Source organism: Dermacentor variabilis, chromosome 4, assembly GCF_050947875.1.
Source record: "Dermacentor variabilis isolate Ectoservices chromosome 4, ASM5094787v1, whole genome shotgun sequence".
Classification (NCBI taxonomy): Eukaryota; Metazoa; Arthropoda; class Arachnida; order Ixodida; family Ixodidae; genus Dermacentor; species Dermacentor variabilis.
This window is the reverse complement of record NC_134571.1, coordinates 181,490,004-181,510,350: the sequence shown is the minus strand read 5'-3', so window position 1 is coordinate 181,510,350 and position 20,347 is coordinate 181,490,004. Positions and strand designations below refer to the sequence as shown.

At 43.4% G+C, this 20,347-nt stretch overlaps 1 protein-coding gene across 2 annotated transcripts in view; it reads left to right on the top strand.

The window, feature by feature from the left end:
* Positions 1 to 17,773, top strand: part of LOC142579981 (galactosylgalactosylxylosylprotein 3-beta-glucuronosyltransferase S-like) — a 43,412-nt gene extending 25,639 nt beyond the window's left edge. For both annotated transcript variants that reach the window (XM_075690678.1, XM_075690679.1), the window contains 3 exons: positions 999 to 1,202; positions 12,277 to 12,567; positions 16,512 to 17,773. In XM_075690678.1, the coding sequence (XP_075546793.1) occupies positions 999 to 1,202; positions 12,277 to 12,567; positions 16,512 to 16,634 (618 nt within the window). In that variant the 3' untranslated portion in view covers positions 16,635 to 17,773. The remainder of the gene's footprint in view (positions 1 to 998; positions 1,203 to 12,276; positions 12,568 to 16,511) is intronic.
* The last annotated feature ends 2,574 nt before the right edge of the window (positions 17,774 to 20,347 follow it).

Sequence of the window (20,347 nt, the reverse complement as noted above, 5' to 3'; positions counted from 1 at the left end):
ACGTATCTTGGGAGAAAAAAAAAGCTCCAGGCTGAGGACTACACTAGGACTGGGACACCTCACGGTTTTCACTTGCATAAGATCGGGCAGTTGACTGCAGACCGACCTTTCACGGTATCATGGCTAGCTGTCTGATCTGTTAGCGTTTGAACACAGCTTCTGCAAACGCCCTTATCCATTGCAGCACAACACTGTACTAAGCACGCGAAGGTTGCGGCATCATTTCAACGTTAGTATCCCTATAGGCCAGCTTGTCTTTAAGCGAAGCTGGTCGAGTGTTTAAAATGTAGTACGAGGATGCTAGTAAATGTCCCTCAATACTGCGGTATACAGTAATTGTTAAGCAGCATCAGGCATTAGCCCTGCTAACATCAACATATGATTAAAATTTGTATCTCGGTTTCTCAACAATGCGACTATTGCGTGAAGAGGTCCGCATATACGCGCGTGATGCTTTGCGCGCACCCGTGGTTACTGCAAGGAATCCATCTGAACAAAGCAAGAAACTAAGTGCTCGCTGCAAAGAGTAAAAAAAAAACGCTTCTTGCATGTTCGGCCCGTACGTGTTTTCACATTTGCGATGCTGCGACAGTGCTTTCCTGCATCTAATCGGCATCGCTATGGCAAATATCCTTGAAATCCAATTTGCCTGAAAATTTCGGCGTAATGAGGGAGATGAAAACCAGAAGCATGGTACATAATACGTATATTTTACATTTTTTATTTGTAATTGCATAAACTTGTAATCCGCTTCATTCATTCACACTTATTCAGGCAAATCGAAAATTCACAAATGAATTCAGTAAAAGTTCCTAAACAACATTTTTCTGCTTCAACTAGATTTTAAGCACTAATGTTAACGTCATAACGTTATGTATCACTATGTCAGCTGCTAGTAATACGCCTCGAAATAAAACAATAAAACATAAAGCACCATGACTGAGTAAATGGGCAGCTAATTAGGCTGATGGCTGTAAATAAAGCGTTGTCTACTGCAGGTACGGAACATAATGCGCCGCTCGGGTCTGGCTGGAGTTCAGCTAACCAGTCGGACTCCCTCCCAATTTCGGCAGCCCAAGCACGGCAAGGGAGTCGCCCCTCGCCTCAGGGCGATCGCATGGCTGCGAGCCAATGCCGTGTTGCCTTCGGTCCTGTACTTCGCCGACGACGACAACTCGTACGACCACCACCTATTCGACCAGGTAAAGAAGACGTTGGTTCTGATGGCGCTATATTTCTGCGGTAATTGGCGATATCACCCGCATTTCACATTCTCTCTACGGATCTCTCGAGCTTCTTGCGACACTGAATTCAGAATTTCACCCACATAGGCATGGCAGTCTTTAACATATCTGACCATTGCGCCACTTAACACAACAGATAATCTCACAAACATAAAAGGCACTCACGATCACATATGCGCGAGCGCTGCTTTGACTCATTCATTTATAGACGCGCGTTTGGCAGCGTGGTCACAGCTTCCAGGGAGGCTGCGCGAAGCACTTGCGTCGCAAATGTCAGAATCGGGGCCATGCCCTCAGGTAAAAGTTCTAAATTAAAATAAACGACCCATGTTTTTCAAGTTAGTGCGCCCGTTTACTCATTATGTACACTCACACCGTGTCATGTTGCGGGATTGGGCTAGAAACACACACTAGCACAGCTGAACACCGAGAGTGTGCTCCGCAGGCACATTAAAATATGACAGCCTTGTTGCCCTAGTTGCTGCCCCTACAGTAAGGGTATTTTACAGTGATTAGTGTATGTGCACCCATTAGAATAAACTCGTTTGCATTTGTTTTTATTGTTGCTGTTGATACAGTCTGGTTATTCGCAAGTTTCAATCGTTACGAAAGTAACATCTGTAATCTAGGGAGCAATCGGGTGCCAGTTTTTAAGGAAATGAAGCAGCGTAAGAAAAACTTTCGCTTTAAATCTATTTCGTACATCACAATTTCTTTTAAGGATAATTTTAAGTGTAAGAACATTTATTACTTTTAATATTGTTTTATTTATTGTTTTTTTAATAACCATGCTAATCTTTTCTGGCTACTTTACCAATCTAACATACCAATGACATATGAATCACGAAAGAGTTTAGTAGCAATCAGTTATTCATCTACCGCCGGTGATAGCGAATGGACGTTGTCTTCAAGGCCAGTTACAACTAACTGCAGTATTATCAAAACTTTTGGGGGCTATGTCAGTGCAGGAGTTCTAAGAAAGCATTCCAGAAGTTTCGATACAAATAATGCCGTAACTTCACCCAATATTCCGGTACGCTCCAAGATCCAAGATCCAAGATTCTGGTACGCTCGAGGTCATACACTTATACAGTAACGCTCCGTAATTGCCGAGCTGCATTGGAAAACGAACAATTTGCAAGAAAAAAAAAACCACCTATGTTTATGCAACCAGGTTTTGCTGTCAAGCTAATTTCTCAGAAGCAGTGTTCTACTTGGCAATTTAAAGGAATAGCCTGTCGTACATGATGAAAGAAGCATCTAGGAAACCCATTGATGAACTCCGTGCCCTGACAGACCCAAAAGACAGAGCAGTAAAGCGGCAACGAGAGAAGCATTGATATTTTTAATCTTTGTGTAGTCGTTTGCATTCAAAAGCCTTCACTAGATGAATCGGAACCTCTGCAACATGATAACTGTGCGAAGACCAATACTAACGAGCTGTACGAACAAAGCGAAAGCTTGAAACGGCCTGTGAATCCGTAGGTTTAGTGCGCTACAATAAGTACACGACACCTACGGGCGCCGTTTCTGTTTCACTGCGTCCTCGTCTGCTCAGCGCCGTACCCTTTGTTTTTAACTCACGAACCAACTAGCTCAGCAACAAGTTGTGTTAAATCAGATTTCCATCTAAATAATTGCATATAATTGTTAATTCGCGGACAGTTACTTTTTTGGGTTTTTCTTATTTAATGAATATTTGCTTATACTCAGTAGCGCTCACCTAGTTCAATTATATACTTCAGTAATGCATTACCAACCAGTTACACCTTTTTTAGAAAAGAAGATTTGAGATTTCACGCAACTTTGGGCACGTATTTTGGCGGGACAACAGTGTCCAGAGAGATGAAAACACCTGCACAGGTTACCTTCTTTCACAATCAGCTTCTTGCAGTTACGATTGAATCATATGAACATGACACTCGAGAAGATTTTCGCAATGCACGTCTGATCTCATCTCTTATAATAAATTTATGTCCCTCTTTCTTGGAAGCGCTTATACGCGGACTTGATAGGCGGTAGAGCTGTTGCTTTATTGTTTCCTTAGTCCAATCACTAACTTCTCAAGCATACACAGAAGGTCTTAACCGTACAACGTATATCCTTCTACCGTTATCATAATAAGTGGCTCACATACGTCAATTTTAAAAGCGTGAGCATATCTATGCTAATACAAGGAAGAAACCCGTCCGTACTTCCGTCCATCTGTCAAGTAAGAAGAATCGCTATAAAGATATTAACGTATAGAACTAAACAAACTTCAAAAGAAAACACGTTGGCGGTGATGACTTTCAAACCTACGACCCCATGCTCAGAAGCCGAGTGTCTTACCGACTGGGGAACGCCCGCACTCGCCGAAAGTGAATATATCTGAACTATACGAATGTGTTGTTCCGGCGGTACAAAACAAATCTCGTAGGAGTGTGCATTATATAAACGCTTTCTTGAAACATTCGGTGATGTTAGAATAATAGGCACCGCTAATAGCACATGTGTAGAGACGACTTCGGGCATTGTACCACCTAAAGAAAACTCCGATATTCGGAAATTCAAACTCCATACATGCCACATCCCCGACGCGTTTCGGTGGTCGCGGGATACGTCCGTTGGGGTATGCCTTCGTCTACCGAAATGCCACCATTATCTGAGGACTCATGCGCTTCACGTCGCCGAACACAGACAGATAAGCAGAGAATGAGTTGACACGGATGATAAGTAGTGATGAGGGCTTAAATGGATCTGCGTTGATCTCTTCGACGCGGATATATTAGGTGCTAAAGAACAATAACAGCTTACAGTGAAAGGAACAGTTCCGATTAAGTTGATAACAACCAATCAGACTCGATAAGTGTCAGATCGAGTCCGATAAAGATGATGACGACCGATTAGGATTAATGAGTGTTTATATTGGTCGCATCAACTTGCATCAGATTCATCCTTGGCTGCATGGAGATGAGCAAGTGCCAAAGTGCCACAATGCTTAGACAAAGGCAAATCCAATAGAGGCCCTGCGTAAATATTTTTCTGATTGTAACACAGGAACAGTAATTCAAGGGCTGAATGGTATGCATTATTATAATGAATTACGGTACAGGTGTCAAATTTTTGCGCAACGCGAACATTTGTGGCCGTCCGTTACAAATTCACCTTCAATTCTAAATGGTTAACGAGTGAAGAGTTGAGACAGGCAGTCCACCATATGTTGTCAATAAACTTAAAACGACGCTTGTATGGGCAATTTGGACGTTCATCATCACCTAACACAAGTTCTCAATGCCCTGACCGCGGCCCCTTCCGTTAGCCCTGTCAACATTGAAGCACTGCGCTTCTTGACAGCCTATAGACCCGTTCATCGCAGCATAATATAACCACAATCTCTTGATTACCGAATAAGATTTTCACACCCAACTCTTAATCAAGTCAAAAAACGCGTGAAGGGCTGCACGGGAGGCATTTAAAAGGCCGGGCCAGCTCGTTCCTTTTACTGCGTTTGTGCAACGGTAATAACAGTAGAGGAAAGTAATGACATAGTAATTGATTAGTGATTAGTTATTGGTCGGTTACTTTCGTGCGGCAGCAGTTAGTAACCTTAGTCACCTATATTTTTCATAGAAGTAATTTTATTCTAATCTATTACATTTTCTATAAGCTGTTTAAGACTGTCAGCGAATAATTACCCATGTTGCAGATCGTTCCAGTTCAAGGAAGGAACTATAGGGTGAACTTGATAGCGCGTTGCCTGCTTTCTGTAAGCTACTGACACGTACAAATTATTCCCACTCAATCCGGAGACGAGCACTTCAAGTGTCCATGCTTACCTAAGTAAAGAAGCCTACTGTGTCGTTTGGTACTGAGTAGACTAACAGCGCTACGATTATAACAATCAGAGAGGTGTAGCACGATCGAAAGACACAGTGAGGTCGCAGGTGCTGAAGACGGCATAGTATGATATTTACGATTAGCTAGGTAGGCACTCTAGATTACAGGAATGGTCGCGCATGCGCACTGCTTTGAAATCCACAGGAAATACATTAATGAACAAAGACGACATTGTGCGCGTTGCAAAGTCGACGTTCATTCTGAGAAACGCCTATGGATTTTCTTTCTGATTCCGTTCTAGAAGTCGGCTGCATGACAAATATATCTTATTTTGATGCCAGTTATATGGAGAGGGGCAGCGGAGGGACACCCAAGTCATGCTCGCCCCGTCGAGACCGCCGTCGTGGTTTGAAGGTGTCTGCGTTGCCTCCGTGGCCCACACGTGAAGTTGCGAGAAGCGCGCTTGGCTATGAAAACGACTAAGCCGATTGCACGCACCATCACGGTCGGTGCAATCGACTCGGAAGTGGAGCCAGGGCAGCCTCGTGTAGCTGGTCTCAACGTTCTGCGTAAGAACACTAGCGTTCCGTCCGTTAACTAATTGGCATTGTTGCACTCAGTAATTTCGTTAGACTCAAATGTGCGTATGCTCTTGTTGCCGTGACACCATATTTAGGCGAAAAATTATATAACGCTTATGCGAAATAAAAGTTTAGGGCAGAACTCACGTCACGACGACTGTCAACGATAACGCGAATAGCACTCTAGCGACAAACCGTATTCTGGGTTTCACGTTTAATAATGCGAAAGTATTGTATGCCTATTACACGAAAATGAATCGGTATGACCGAAAGATGGTACCGAAAATGGCCAAAGCCGCAAAAGTGTAAAAACCTGTCATAAAATGCTCGGATTGACACCACCTTTCTCAGGAATGCTCCTCACAACAAAGCAAATTACTACCTCAGAAAAGCAAACTTCCCTGTAAGTGCCAATCCAAACCGGGCCTCGGGGGTGTGACACGAGAACGCTTCGCGACGCCATGGCGGCGCCATCGAAACGTGTGCTTATATACTGCATGCGCCATTGCATACGTCGCGTCGCAAGCAAACGTTGTCATGCTTCGCCCGTTTTGAATTGACGTTACTGAGACGCAGTTAAAACGCAGGCGAGAGCTCGTGCGGACATGGAACCTGCGGAAAATGATATTTAACCATTGGGCTGCAACGCTTTCTCAGTGCCACAAGCAAGCACTGTGAAGTGTCTCTGTTGAACTTTTTGCTTACTTCAATAATCGTCTATAATCGTGCATGTTCGGTGTTTTTAGAGGGGCTTCAATGTGGACAAAAAACACTTCGAACTGAAACAATTACATGATTGCAAGAGTAAAATAAATATCAATTACATTTCGTAATATACCTAAGCGCTTCGATATCTAAATATATAGCGACTTTTGCGTCTATTCCACATGAAATATATGCCGTTCAGCGCCCACAAGCTATCAGCCACTGCGGAAACAGCTAATCGGCTGAGGGCGCCAGGTATTATTGCATCTGCCTGCAGCGTTAGGGGATGAATTCAGGCGTCGGCTACCGAGCTGTACTTTCCTTTTACTGGTATTTTATTTGCTACAGGCCAGCAGAAAGGCCATAAATAATTAGAGCCAGGCTAAATAAATGAGTCGTGTTTCACTTCGAATACATTTGTCACTTGATATTTCGTTTCAAACGTTATGTCTTTTATGCTCAGAGAAGCGCGCTTTCTATCCGGGTGCTCTTAGCAGCCAGCACCAGAGCAATCCGAAAATCTGTTTAAAACGGTGCAATCTAGGACCATGAAAAATATACCTTTTCTTTGGCAAAATCATGCACCGTTAGTACACCCCCACTTGGCATGGTTAGTTTTCCTAATTTTGAGACGTCACGGGATAAACATGGGAAGTGAGCGATGCCCAAAGCCCCTCGACAAATAGCAGAAGGCTAACGCCACCAAAGGCGTGGAATTAGAAATATTTCCTTCCAAAAACTGACTCGCCATCCCAGCCTCGCGAAAGGGGATGCCTAGTGAAGCTGTTGCAAAACCACAACTACAACGGCTGAATGGGTACGCAATGGTTTATTCCTGGTTGGGATGCGTGTTTTGAGCTTGTTCTTTATAGAAACTTATACTTTCTTTGTACGCTGTACGGGTGATTTCAGTCAATGTATGCACTGTTCACTTTGCTGAACGCTTCTAGTCTCTGCCTTACGGTTGTATGAGCCATTTCATTTTGGCTTGCTTACGGGGGTATGAGTCATTGCTGGCGATGATAGAAGCTTGTTTTGAGCTTGTTCTTTATTCAATCTTACGCTGTATTTTGCGTTGTTAGCGTGATTCCATTAATTGAAGCAGTGTTCACTTCACTTTGATGAATGGTTGTAGTGGGTGTTTGTAGTCGGTGCCTTACGAGGAGCATGAACGATTGCTGATGACAACCATTTTTGATCACGGATGGATACGGTAACTTCCGAGCACCGAGAAGCCTGACAGCTCCACTGTAATATACTTCCTCTGGAGTTTTAATAACCTTTTTTGACAACGCGATCGCAAAAGACTGAATCCGTGCTTTGTATAGATGCGATACATTCTGAAATTTGGGAAATATTCCGCAGTGGTCTCGTTCCACAATTATTTTAGCCAGATTTTTGCAGTGATACTGCATAGTAATCAACTGAAATTAGGGGTTTTGACTCGCAATATGTGACTGAATATTCTTAGAGCCGCTGTCACCACACAGTTTATATGGAAGCTAAGCAAAATGCCGGTTCTAAAAAAATATTCAAGGATGCTCCAGACCAACAACATTGTTCGTATGTTTAAGGGGAAGTAAATTTCTTTTGACACAAATCTAAGATCAATTACTTTCGATTGACACTTAGGTGGTAAAATTAATTTCTTCCACCAAAATTAAGAAGTGGTTATTAGACATGCCCGGCAGAACTTCTCTGAACACACCCGCGAGAATTTTGAATGAAGCGAGATAGTGAAGTCATCTTTATGCGCCGGTGCTGCCGGCTTATTTAGTACAAGCAAAAAAAAAGAGTGGATGCCTAACACGAAAGTGGAAATAATGACCTCGATAGCGAGATTTAACGTTTCCGAAACTGCTCGCACGGTGTTCCAAGTTTATGCGGGTACGACATGGCCCTACGCAGAAAGCAAGGCAACTGCTGCCAGGCAGAAGAAACAGTCCTGGCTACTACTGGGAGTCTCAAAAGGCAGGTTTGATGAAGAGCGCAGCTACTGGCGGTGGGAGCGTCACACATCGATGGTGCCCCAGATGACCTCGACAGGAAACCACTGGCGTTAGTTAGCATTAACCATAACGTCAGCTTGACATTTACGGTCAGCTCCACTAACACGAGTGGGAGCACAGAGCAGCTGTGCAGTAACGCTAGTGTGCGCATAGCATGCATGCGTACAATCGATGCTCATGCAGATGGGCCAGGAGAGGCATAATGCTGTTCTGGCTCCACCATGGAGCTTATTGAGCGGAGCGTGGGAGGTGTGGGCACTCCACTTCGTCCTATTTGCAGCCAAATTAAGTGTAGTTGTAGACCCTTTAATACCGTTTGCGCTAGCAGCGCTTGCGTGGTCCATGACTGGGCAGCATGATAACGACGATGGTGACCGTCAGAAGGCTCATCGGTTGTCGGTATATTAGCTATTGCAGTTACCATACTTGGACTACCTCTACTAGCGTGTGTTATTAAAAACTTACTTTTCAGACATTGTTGTTAAATGCGCCCAACAACTAGGGAGAGCAGAAGTGTCCCATTTAGATGCAAAGAGGATTATTTCGAGCAGCACAAGACATTAAAACTAAGGCAAGAGCTGGGCATGCCTTGACAGGTGCGTTATCGTATTACGGCAGTAGCGACCGCAACACAACGACCCCGATCACGCGCAATCACATCCAGAAGTTAAACGCTATGCCTGCTCAATGGAGGTAACTGTACATGTTCATAATCTCATGCAGATGACAAAGACTCAATGCACAACGCGATGTGTACCGGCCTGAGGAAGTGACATAGTATGAGGACTTGTATCTAGCGCGTGTCATGTCATGGAGAAACTTTTCACAATATAGATCTTTGCGTGTCATGCTACATTTAGCTCTCTTGCTCTTTTCAATATTCTCCAAATGTACCTGCAGTCAGCATCGGAAAGTATTTTTTGCTCTTTCAACCATAGTTACCTACTATTTTACCCGCGATTAGGCCTTATATTCATAAGCATGGTATGCATGCATAGCTACTTGTAAGAGAGACCCGTAACATATGCTGGTACAAATGGAAGGTTGTCAAATGCTGCCGACAGAAGCAGTTCGCGCAGGCTCAACATCTGTGCGACAGGTTTCTGTTTTAGCAGGACATGCGCGGTGTTTCTTACAGCGTGACACAGTGAACATGGCGATAAATTTCAGCAGGAGTACTCTAAACCTTTCAGAGTATACGTCAGCTGTTCACTGTTACAACGTTGGGCTCTTTTTAACTGGTTGCTCCGGTATAAACTTAATTGACCCTAAAATATGCTACGGCGCCTCTTCTACGGTCGCCGGCTTTCGCGAAGAAATCATCTGCCTCTAAAGATTTTAGAGTCCACGTGCCAAAGCCAATATAGTTAGAATATTGGTGGGCAGATCTCTTTAAAACATTTTTTTTCCATGTAGAAGGAACTTGGTGGCCAAACAATAAGGCCGGCCTAATAAGCTGCGTCACCCATTTATCCACCACAAATATCGTTGACTGGTTCCGTGCCACATAGCAGTGGTGTGGTTTAGTTGCTGCACTTTGACATTGTACGATCAGCTTGATACAGGAAGAGAGTTCCGGTTTCTGCGAGATCATATCTTGCCTTACGTCATCCGCCCCCCAACAGCAACTTTTTCTTTAAGTAAATACATTTCGTTCGACGAATAGTTTTTTTTCACTCAAGTGACGATATTCCATTCTTGGAAAGGTGCGTGGGCCACTTTTACTGCGATTAGCAACTTTTGCGTTGATCTTTCAGGCATTTTCAATCAATCTACCAAGCTATATATCTAGCCTATTGCGCAAATTCAGCGACCCAAGTTATCTACTAACTTCGCCACTAGGTTTGTGCTCGAGGTTGTGTTGCTGTCGCGGTCGTTACGTCGTCGTCATTACAGCTTGGTCTTCCAACTATCGCCATCTTCTTGTCATCACAACGTTATCGTAATACAATCCTCTTAATTTCAGCATCATCCCATTTTGAATGGATAGAGTTGATTGACTTATTGATTGATTGATTGATTGATCGATTGATTGATTTATTGATCGATCCTCATACACTCGTCGTCATCCCTCTCTCCTTGTGTCGTCATCGTCATGTTGTCGCGTTGAACCACTGTGAAAATTTGAGAATCATACATACCACCATTGTCCACATGCCTTCTCCGTTCAAACGACGTCTTACCTTCTTCGTCCTTCAATGAGCATCACTGCGTCATCGCCATTCAGTCGTCATCATGCCAGCGTGGTCACGGCCAACCGCAGCAAACGAGTGTCGTACAGCAAAGTGGGCCGATTGCAGAGACAATGTTTCTCGCAATAGCCGAAGCGATGGAAATCTCAGAATGACTACAAGAGATTCTAAATAAACGCCTCTTCAGCAATACGTTGTGTCACTACATTACTTGAATGGTAAACGCAAAAACGCGGACATTGGAATTCATTGGATCCTATTGGAATTCTTTATATGTAATTTCTTTGTGTTATATGCTTATCCACTCCCGCTAAAACAAACAAACAAAGTGTATTGGTAGCGCTTGTGTGCTTATTTCCCATGTGACTTCGGGCATTATTAAAAAAAAAAATGTCGCAGATGTACTGAAACCCGTCCACCTCGCACATCAATGAGAGTACAAATTTGGGAGACTAGTCGCAACCTTGGGATGCTCCCACCAGGGGTCTAGCTATTAAATATCCGCTTCAGTCGTTTGAAAATGCTTCAGCATACCTTGTGAGATTTCTGATGTCTTGTGGCTTGTCGCAGATTGAATAATTGTAGTCCTCAAGCTCGGGTATTGGAAGCAGTGGGCAATACTTCAATGAGAAATCAAAACGCTTAATGGAAGACCTGTATTACATACATTAACCATCTTTACACTTATTTAATTTACGGCATATATTTCAATTTACGAATGGTATCTGGTGAGTTGAGACGGAGTATGCACTGGAAACAACTTCTATGAACTACACCAGTTCTGGACTATTTATTTTCAAAGTTTGAGAGGAAATGCATTGACGTTTCAGTTAATTTCATGCCTGACTGCATATATCCGCGTTTTCCTCAAAAGGTTAGTGCAACAAACGTGAATTTCTTCCGATAGTAAGATGGCGCACATCCGTAAACCTATGCCATCCTCAAAATTCGTCCTAACTTCATATGCCTTGCAACGTTACCAGCTACAATTCGTTAATAGCATGATGTGCCGTTAGGTAAATATCCTAACGTGTAATTAGTAAGTTTTCGCAAATAAATTTATTATATGCTTCGATTTCTCTTGCAAGTAATACCCACTTCTTTGAATAACCTAGCCAAGAAGTAAAATTATGCTATCTGCCCCAGGGAATTGCAAAAAAAGTCTGTAAAACGTAAAAGCCATCACGCATACGACGCAAATGCATTGCTATGCTCAATGTTTTAGTAGTACTTCTAAGGTCGCTCCTACGTACCCAACTTGTGCTCCGGCATGCTGCGCTGGCTCGACATGGTTAATTATTCGACCATATTGAGCGGCACCCATTCGCTACACCGTAGCTGCGTTGAAACCTTTCACATCATTAAGTGAAACTAACTCTATATGGTCCAGAAGTTGGGGTCACTTTGAGAAATTACTTGAAATCTAGCGAAGACTTTGTCTAAGCTCCGCTATACCCGTATCAGTTGGAATTATTTTACTCTAACCGAGTCTCTTCAAGCGCTTCGTCATATCCGAGCTTAATAGTTCCCATGCTACATCTTAATGTACCTTAATGTTCCAGCAAGCTACATCTTCTACGTGTGCGCCATGTTCGTTGTGCACCGTGCGTGTGCGCCTCCTTGATGTGAGCACGCAGCCAAACGTCGGCACTGCCGTCGCTCAACACCGTCGCGTACTGCCCCTACAGAGCTTCGCCGTGTAACCTCAGGTGTGTGTCGAACGCAGATTGCCCTGGTGCAGCGGGTTGGCGTGTTACCCGTGGGACTGATCGGCACGTACAGCGTCAGTTCTCCGGTGGTGTCGCCCGCGGGCCGAGTAGTGGGCTTCCACGATTCGTACAAGCGGGAACGTCGCTTCGCTATGGACATGGCCGGGTTCGCAGTCAACATGCGGCTGGTTCTGTCCGGCGCGAACATCAGCATGCCCTACAAGTTGGGACAGCTGGAGACTGGGTTTCTCGAGAGCCTCGGCGTCAGCGTCGACGACATGGAGCCGCTAGCCGGCAATTGCACCGAGGTATGTACGTGAAAACGGAGCAATTTATTTTTCCCGCACAAGCTCCACAACCACGCTGCCTAGAACGGTTCTCTAGGAAAGTGGCATTGGCTATAAAGGCAGCTAGGGAGCTCCTATCTCAGTAGAAGGCAATGGAGCAATTCTTTTCTTTGTTTTCCGTCAACATGAACAGCTGGAGAAATTTTCATGACTTTTTTTTCGTTTAAAGATAAAGCATGAAGTCTAGCTACTCCAGTAAGAAGATCTCGAGTTTTTACCATAAGCTTTTTTTCTAAGCAGTTTTAATAAGTGCGACAGTAAAAGAAAGTCTAATGCACCAGTTTTATAGCTTCGTATGCCATCAATAAAGAGCGACTAATGCAATTTCTAGAGATGAAAGAAACACTCGAAATTTTTCCTTGACTTCATCCACTGTTGGATGGATGCGTTTCTAACTAGCCACAAACTAAGCTGTTAAGTTTCTTATTTTTCACGCTTAGAATAACTGTAATTACATTTTGCCATATGCCTGCTTGTAGTTCGCTTGCATTTTTAGATAAGATACAATTAGCAGTGTAGTTTAATGTTTAAATTTGAAGGATTGTTTTTGCTTCTTCGCTGAAGTCTAAATCCTCTTATGAAGCAAAATATTTACTCAGCATACCAACGTGGTCTAGGTCCTAAAATCTTACGAGAGTTCACTTGGGGAAGAAAACTAAATTTTCGCGCTATATTCGGCATGTAAGCGAATAACAACAGTATCGTGCAGAAGGCTGATTAGGTTGGTAACTGAGGAATATTTAGTGGCAGGTGTCTAACTCCAATGACTGAAAAATATTGCTTATAGCATACCTATGTTTAAATAAGCATACCGTGCTGGTGTTGTTAACTAGTTCAATCTCACTTGCCAGCCTTCCTTCAAAATACTATTATACCTAGCGCCCTCATAGCGAAGGAATCATTTCTAATGCTTTAATTTTCTTCTCCCACTTCCGCGTGGCTTCCGCAAGCACGTATCCGGCGGCTCGCCGCTCATTAAAATAATATGCAATATTCTGTACATTATAGACAAGGACATTAGAGTTGAGCCAATTTCTTATAAATCAGTCGAACGCTTTTGAGAGCGCCCTTCATAAGCTCTTGCTGGTAAAGCTACCTACTGCGGGTGAAGCATCTTGCGTTTCAGCGATGTGTGGGGCATTTCAGCATATTGATGGTTACATTCGAAAGTAAGCACCAGACCTGTGCTCTTACCTCGTCCTTATTCATCGCGCTCTAGTGTCTTATTCTTCGTAGTTGTCACTGAGCAAAATATCCAGAAACACTCGAGTAAATTAGAAGCTATTTTTAAGCATAGTGCATAACGCAATAACTGCGCATATCTTGCCAAGCATGTGCAAGGAATACTACGCTACGCTTTATTTTTCTAGCTTGTGCCATACGCGTCTATAGTATTTCCGATAGGTACATAGAATAGCACTGTACCGACGTGGGGTCGGCCACTACAGTCATGGCATTGCACGGTTATGTGGCCCGGTTATGTCGGTTATGTGTCTTTTCGTTTTGAAGTCATCATCTGTGAGGTGTACAGGCGTTCAATTAAATTTCATAAATCAAGCCCGGCAAGAGATTGTATAGCATATTAAGCATCGTTAGCAATGGCCATGCGAACTGGTCTTGAGCACTCCAGGTGATTAACTGCTTTATTGTTAGTGTTCTTGAGTTCTTGCTCGATACCTTGATCTTAGGAAATTAGAAACACTTCCTGGTGTTTACTAGAAGCGTCCTTTAGTTGTGAGTGGTCGCAGTTTTAGGATTTTGTGTGTGGCCTTTAGAGCGGAGGAAAGCCTGCTGCTCCACGAACAGTTTGTTGACGGAAATCGTGCGGTGCAATGTGTGGTTAGCAGTAGTGCACGAATGCATGGAAAACTAATTTATTCGCGCGAGATTTACACGACGCGTATTTCTCAAGTATATTCGTGTCTTCATTTCGGCTATGTAGCTCCGTTTGTGCGCTCACTGTAGGCTTATCTTTGTAGTTACAACACGGGCACGAAACTTGCTAAAATTTTCACGAAGGGAAAATTTGAAAAAAAAAAGCTTGAGTTGTATTACTACATTACCCTTGTAGAATTCCACAAAAAGAGTTTCTTATCGTGAGAACAGGCATGATAAGGGAAAATAAGATGAAAGCAAGAGAGGTAAAAACGAAGCCCCAGGTTCAGTACTTTAAGGAGGGTGGAGTTTTAGCGCGAAAGAACAATAATGTGGAGCTTTAACACGAACAATTTGTTTTATTATATATTCTTTGTCTCGCGAAATTAACAATAATATGATTTTGAAGCTACACTAATGAGTCTAACTTGATTCGTTGTTTGTGTTTATTGTACTTGTAATGGTTGTAGGATAACAAAATTGGCTATACGTTGTCTTCACGTAACGTACAATTACAGACACAGAAAACAACGTCCAAAATGCCACCTCAAAAGCAACCTTGTGGATTTTGCTGTGCATTTCCTTATAAAATAGTCGCAGTCTAAGCTGAAGCACGCACCTGGTATGTATCCACGCATACGTGCGTATCATATTGGACAGAAAGGCGTGTCACGATATGGCACTATCCTATGCAGGTACTCAGGCCATAACACAAGCCATTTGCCGAGAAATATACGATACTGATCAAATTATCACGATTTGCTCAGATAGTCGGGAAGGACTGCGTGCCTGCGCAACAAATGTCTTCCTGGGTTATATCTGTACTACAGTGACCAACTACGTTAAACGACAAGTTCTGCTAGTGTGGGTGTCAGGTCACAAGGGAATGGAGGGTAATAAAGGAGCTCATGCATCACCTCGCAATACCGTAGCTACCAGCAACCAGATGAAGTGGCCCGAGACCTATCACCGCAGAAGTGTCAAAGCCAAACTTTGAACACAACGCCGTAATCAGCTCAAGGAATACAGAAAGAAATTCATTTTACCATCGCTTACACAAACAGACTCCATAAAGCATGTTGTGAAAATCCACCAGTAACAAATTTGGACTACAAAATGATGCTATCCAACACCACATTAAGAACAACCGTGGCAAACTGCGTGTTAATTATGTAGCAAATACCATAACATACTCCGGAAGGAAAGAGATAGACGAGAAGAAGGAAAGGCAGGGAGGTAAACTACACTGTGTCCAGTTTGCTACCCTGCAAATGTTCGCCAAGAAATGCTTCGCATTTAAGTGAGCCGTGCCGTATCAGCAGAGTCCAAATATGGTTTTCTTTTTTTTTGTTTGTGTATGCGTGTGTTAGTACCCTTTTTACTTCGTTCCGCACCTATCGGAAAACGATAGTATGCCGCATTTAATATTATCCCCTCGGAAACCGATAATGGAATGAATGAGAGGAGGCTAGAGTGAATTTTAAGAAATTTGGTGATACAGAGAAATTTATGTACCTAATTGCGGTTATATACATTTAAGGTGGCAAAATAGTGAAGCTCAGAGAAAGAAGCAGGTTTTGGAGGGCATTGTCTGGGACAGAATAGAAGGATAGACACTGTTAAGAATAATATACAAACGGAAATTTTGGGCCAGGTAATGATATGGGGTAATGAGGAGTTCATATTAGCGTAATACGGCAAGTTTCGTTGACAGAAGCGTGTGAAGATAAAGATTTCTGACATTTGCACATCTATTGCGGGGGCCCTAACGTGGCTGGATATTTATCGGTTATGAGTACGATAGACAATTAAACATATTTCTGCCTACTTCCCGTCGCCATTGCCGCAAGTATACATCGATGAACTTCCGTATTTATGGGGAAAGCTATTGACGATTTTGGCAACATTATATCTAGAAAAATAAAACCCCGAACAGTGCAACTGAACTATGAAAACTAAGTCATCAAACTATTTTTATGTTCTCCGTGCCGTTTCCTAAAACATGTTCCTTTTTTGTGTTCTTTATTCAGGTTCTAGTGTGGCACACGAAGGTGGTTCCAAAAAGATTTCCCTCAAGAAATGTATTACGACGACTTAACATTACGTCACCGAACAATTTACCGCTATTATACAAGAACATCTTAGAAGAATAAATTTATAACATACGCAAAATAAATTCTCTCCCGTGAGGTCTCAGTGATTTGTGTTGACTAGACTGCGTCGAATTTGCGAGTGAGAACCTCGGAACGTGTCCTAAGCGGCCGGCTTCTGCATCTACGGCTCACCTTCATCACCTTCTCTGGCTTCCAGAGGACCCTCAAACACGTTTTCACTCAACGACCTGTTCATTAGAGAAGCATGCTTGCCAATGTCATAGCAGGTCCGGTCATCTGTCTATGCCACCAAAATTATCGGACAATTCCACAGGTAGTGCAGTTCTCAAAAAACTGTGGGCTTAACATCGTTCACGGCGCTCTCAATAATAAAAAAAACTTACAAATTTCTTTTGTGCTGGGCGGAAGCGGAAAAGGCACATGTTCGTCAACCACATCAGCGCGCCGCTTCACTGCGCTGAGGAAAAAACGCTCGCGGGAAGCGAGGAATTGATTCTCACTTTTACACCACGCTTTTCGGAGGCCACATCTGGACTTCGTGGAGGCGCCACTGTATGGCAGGGTGCCTTCAGAGGTAAGCACGAGAGAGCAGCCGGGCTGCACTGAACGGCTTATAGGCGCCGGAGCGCCACCAGTGCAATCTCGACGGCCACACCACCTTCGTGAACAAGAGAAGGACTTAGTGTGGACTTCACGGTGGTTCCACAGCAACGTGCACCCTGTCAAATGGATGTTTCATAAACGAGCAGGGTAGCGGTTCGTGCTTCCCAGATGATGCATTTCGCCTATTTCAATACTTCGATAGCCCTCGTTCTGGTCAAATTCGTTTAAAACTAGCGCTATCGAAGAAATGAAGGGCTGCCGTTCATAGTTATTTTAGGGACAAGCAACGAACATGCGCTCCATTATCAAAACGTTACTGACATTCTGTCAAACACGGAAACTGACAAGGGTTTCTTGCCATTTTGTTTAACAAAAGCCGAGATTCAAGGCTCTCAACTTTTCTTTCGAAAAAAACGTGCACATAGTAGAATCCTGTTGTGTATCTTCAGTGTTACTCCTCGTGAAACTTCCTTTTTCCATCTCTTCCCCTTCCCTGTTGGCAGAATAGAAGGCTAGGGAATCAACCCCTGAGGCTGACCTCTCTGCGTTTCTTCTAATAAATTATGATTTCTTTCCTCTCTCTCTTATGTGACTGTGTTCTGATGCTCAGGATATTAGGTAGAAGATGCCAGGGAAGGTCAAAATAACTATTTTTATGAGGACTAGGCTTGCTATGTAAGGCTGTCGGACCCGTCTATAATGCTGCAGTACCTCTTTACACGACGGTATGCTCCCGTTTATTTTATGCTACATTTGTTCATTTATTGCGAGGTATGCCTTGCTGCAAATATCACATTGAAGAGAAAAGGCATGCTGGAAGTGCGACTGAGGCCATCAAATGTGGACACCGGAACTGGCACCCAAGGGTGCTATGCAGGATGCGCCGAGTTTGGCGAAACTCGGGATCTTCACGAGCTCTGGCGACAGCCCAAGATGAAAGCACAAATGGTACCGAGACACAGTTTATCTTTCGACAAGCCTCCAGTTTCATTGGTTTATCTAGATTCACTCTGGGTGGCTATCATTCCTTGGGCGTTGCCTTCTGGGCGGTCGGCAAACTGGGGCTCACGTGATCATACCGTCGCTGCATGGTCGCGCCTTCTTTCACTTGTTTGTCGTTCCACCGAGTGCATTACACGCACAAGCGAGTTATAAAACAAATGCATTTGGTACAATATTATTAGTTAGTTTAACGTGGTTTAAAAGCATTTTAAAGCTTACAAGATGTACACTGAATGTATATCCAACTAATTTGTAATTTAGTACGCTTCGCATTATACCACGAGGGAACGCTGTGGTGGCGTCATCACATACATTAATCGGGCGAGCATGGCGGCTAAGCATCGAAGAGGCCCAGCTTAAACAAACTCGTACAACGAGCTTGCAGTGCGCGACGTAGTGATCAGGCTCGAAAATGACCACTATTTCTTGGATAGTCCTATTCCTCCGTGAGCAATCTTTCCGTGCACCCCGAAAGACTGCGAATAGCTTAGGCGATTTTACAGATCGCAACGCGTACCTACTGTTCACGGCACAATCCTGAACAAACAACTTATCCGGTGCTGCTTCTGTGAGTGCGCTGAGTTCCTCCACTCTGCGTGACTGCGAGCGTCACGAATATTGCATAGTGTGTGCAAAAGGAAGACAACCTATATAGCTACGATGCGACAAGGAGGTGGTGCCGACGATGGATCTCGCAACCAACACAGTGATGGAGGCATCGACAAACTGCAGATAAGTATATTTCTACTGTTTCATATTTAGCATAATAAGAGTGCACGGATTAAGTCACTTTCGTAGTAACGAACTGAATGTCCAGCAGTTTAAAGAAGGCCGTGAGAACCAATGAGTGTTCGTGCTTCTACATGCAAGTGGGCCCGCGAAAATATGGAAAAGATGAAGGTAACCTTCACTAACTTAGTGATACAACAGAAATTCATCAGTGACATTCACCCCGCAGAATCTATGGAAGAGTGTCTTTATCCAGGTAAAATATCAATAGCAGGTACTGATATAAAGCAGGAAACCTATACAAAAATTTCATGGGTTGAACCGCACATGGGAGACATTCCCGAATCGTGATCGCCACGTTACCGATATCCTTGAAAAATGTTTAGAATCGTTGCATTCTACCGGTTATGCAATATGGGACATAAACCTGGAGGTTAACAAAGAAACTTAAGAAGTCGAGGACTGTGCAGAAAGCGAAGTACCAAAAATTGTTGGAGATAGCATTAAGGCAGGAAGACGGTGGCGTAGTAAACCGTGGCAACTGATATGCTAGTTGAGATTAAGAAAAAAAAATGGAATCGGTGGGCAGGCCATGCACGTCTTCAATCACTTGTTGCCAATTTATAACAGGTGATTACATAAGCGTGACAGAATGGATGTCAAGGAGAGACAACTGCAGGCGAGGATGGTAGAAAATTACGTAATGGGACAAAAATATGATGTTTGTATGCATAGGATGCAATCAGCTCGCACAAGACGGGATTGTAGGGAGCGCCATTGATTTTGCAGCGAACAAAAATAGGTTTGTGGTGCTGACAGTAGAGACTCGTGAAGGTTCGAGGACACCTCAGCTGTTGGCACACTAATAAACATTACAATTGGCTCTGAAAAAAACAACCCGTTATCAAAAATAAAGCAATATTGTCCCGACAATTTGTTTTATTATGCATACACTAAAGGCCTCCACAGTTAAGGGCAGTTAGTACCAATAGTGCAATGAGCATTTTTATTTGTAAATAATGGTTTATATGCGGTTGATTCATTCCAACAATCCACTTTTTTTGCAGCAAAACATTCTGCTGCTGGAGGCACTCAACCGCCTGGTGGCAGTAGGCGAGCGCCAGCCACATGCTCTTGAGAGTGTGGCAAGGTCCAGAGGGCTGCTCTGCAACAGTAGGATCAGTGCACTCACTGCTTTCCAGTCGAGCCCCCAGAACACACCTTATAAAGGAGCTTTCAGTTTATTATTTTGTTTATTATCCAAGAACATGAATAAATTATTGCAGTAAACATTGTGCTGTGCATATTGGGACACTTGTAACGTGCACTTGATGTCTCTTCAAAATAGGCAAACACGTAAGAACCTGGACCGTGTAAATGAAAAAGACACTAATGCAGCACATACGTCATTGTGCTGT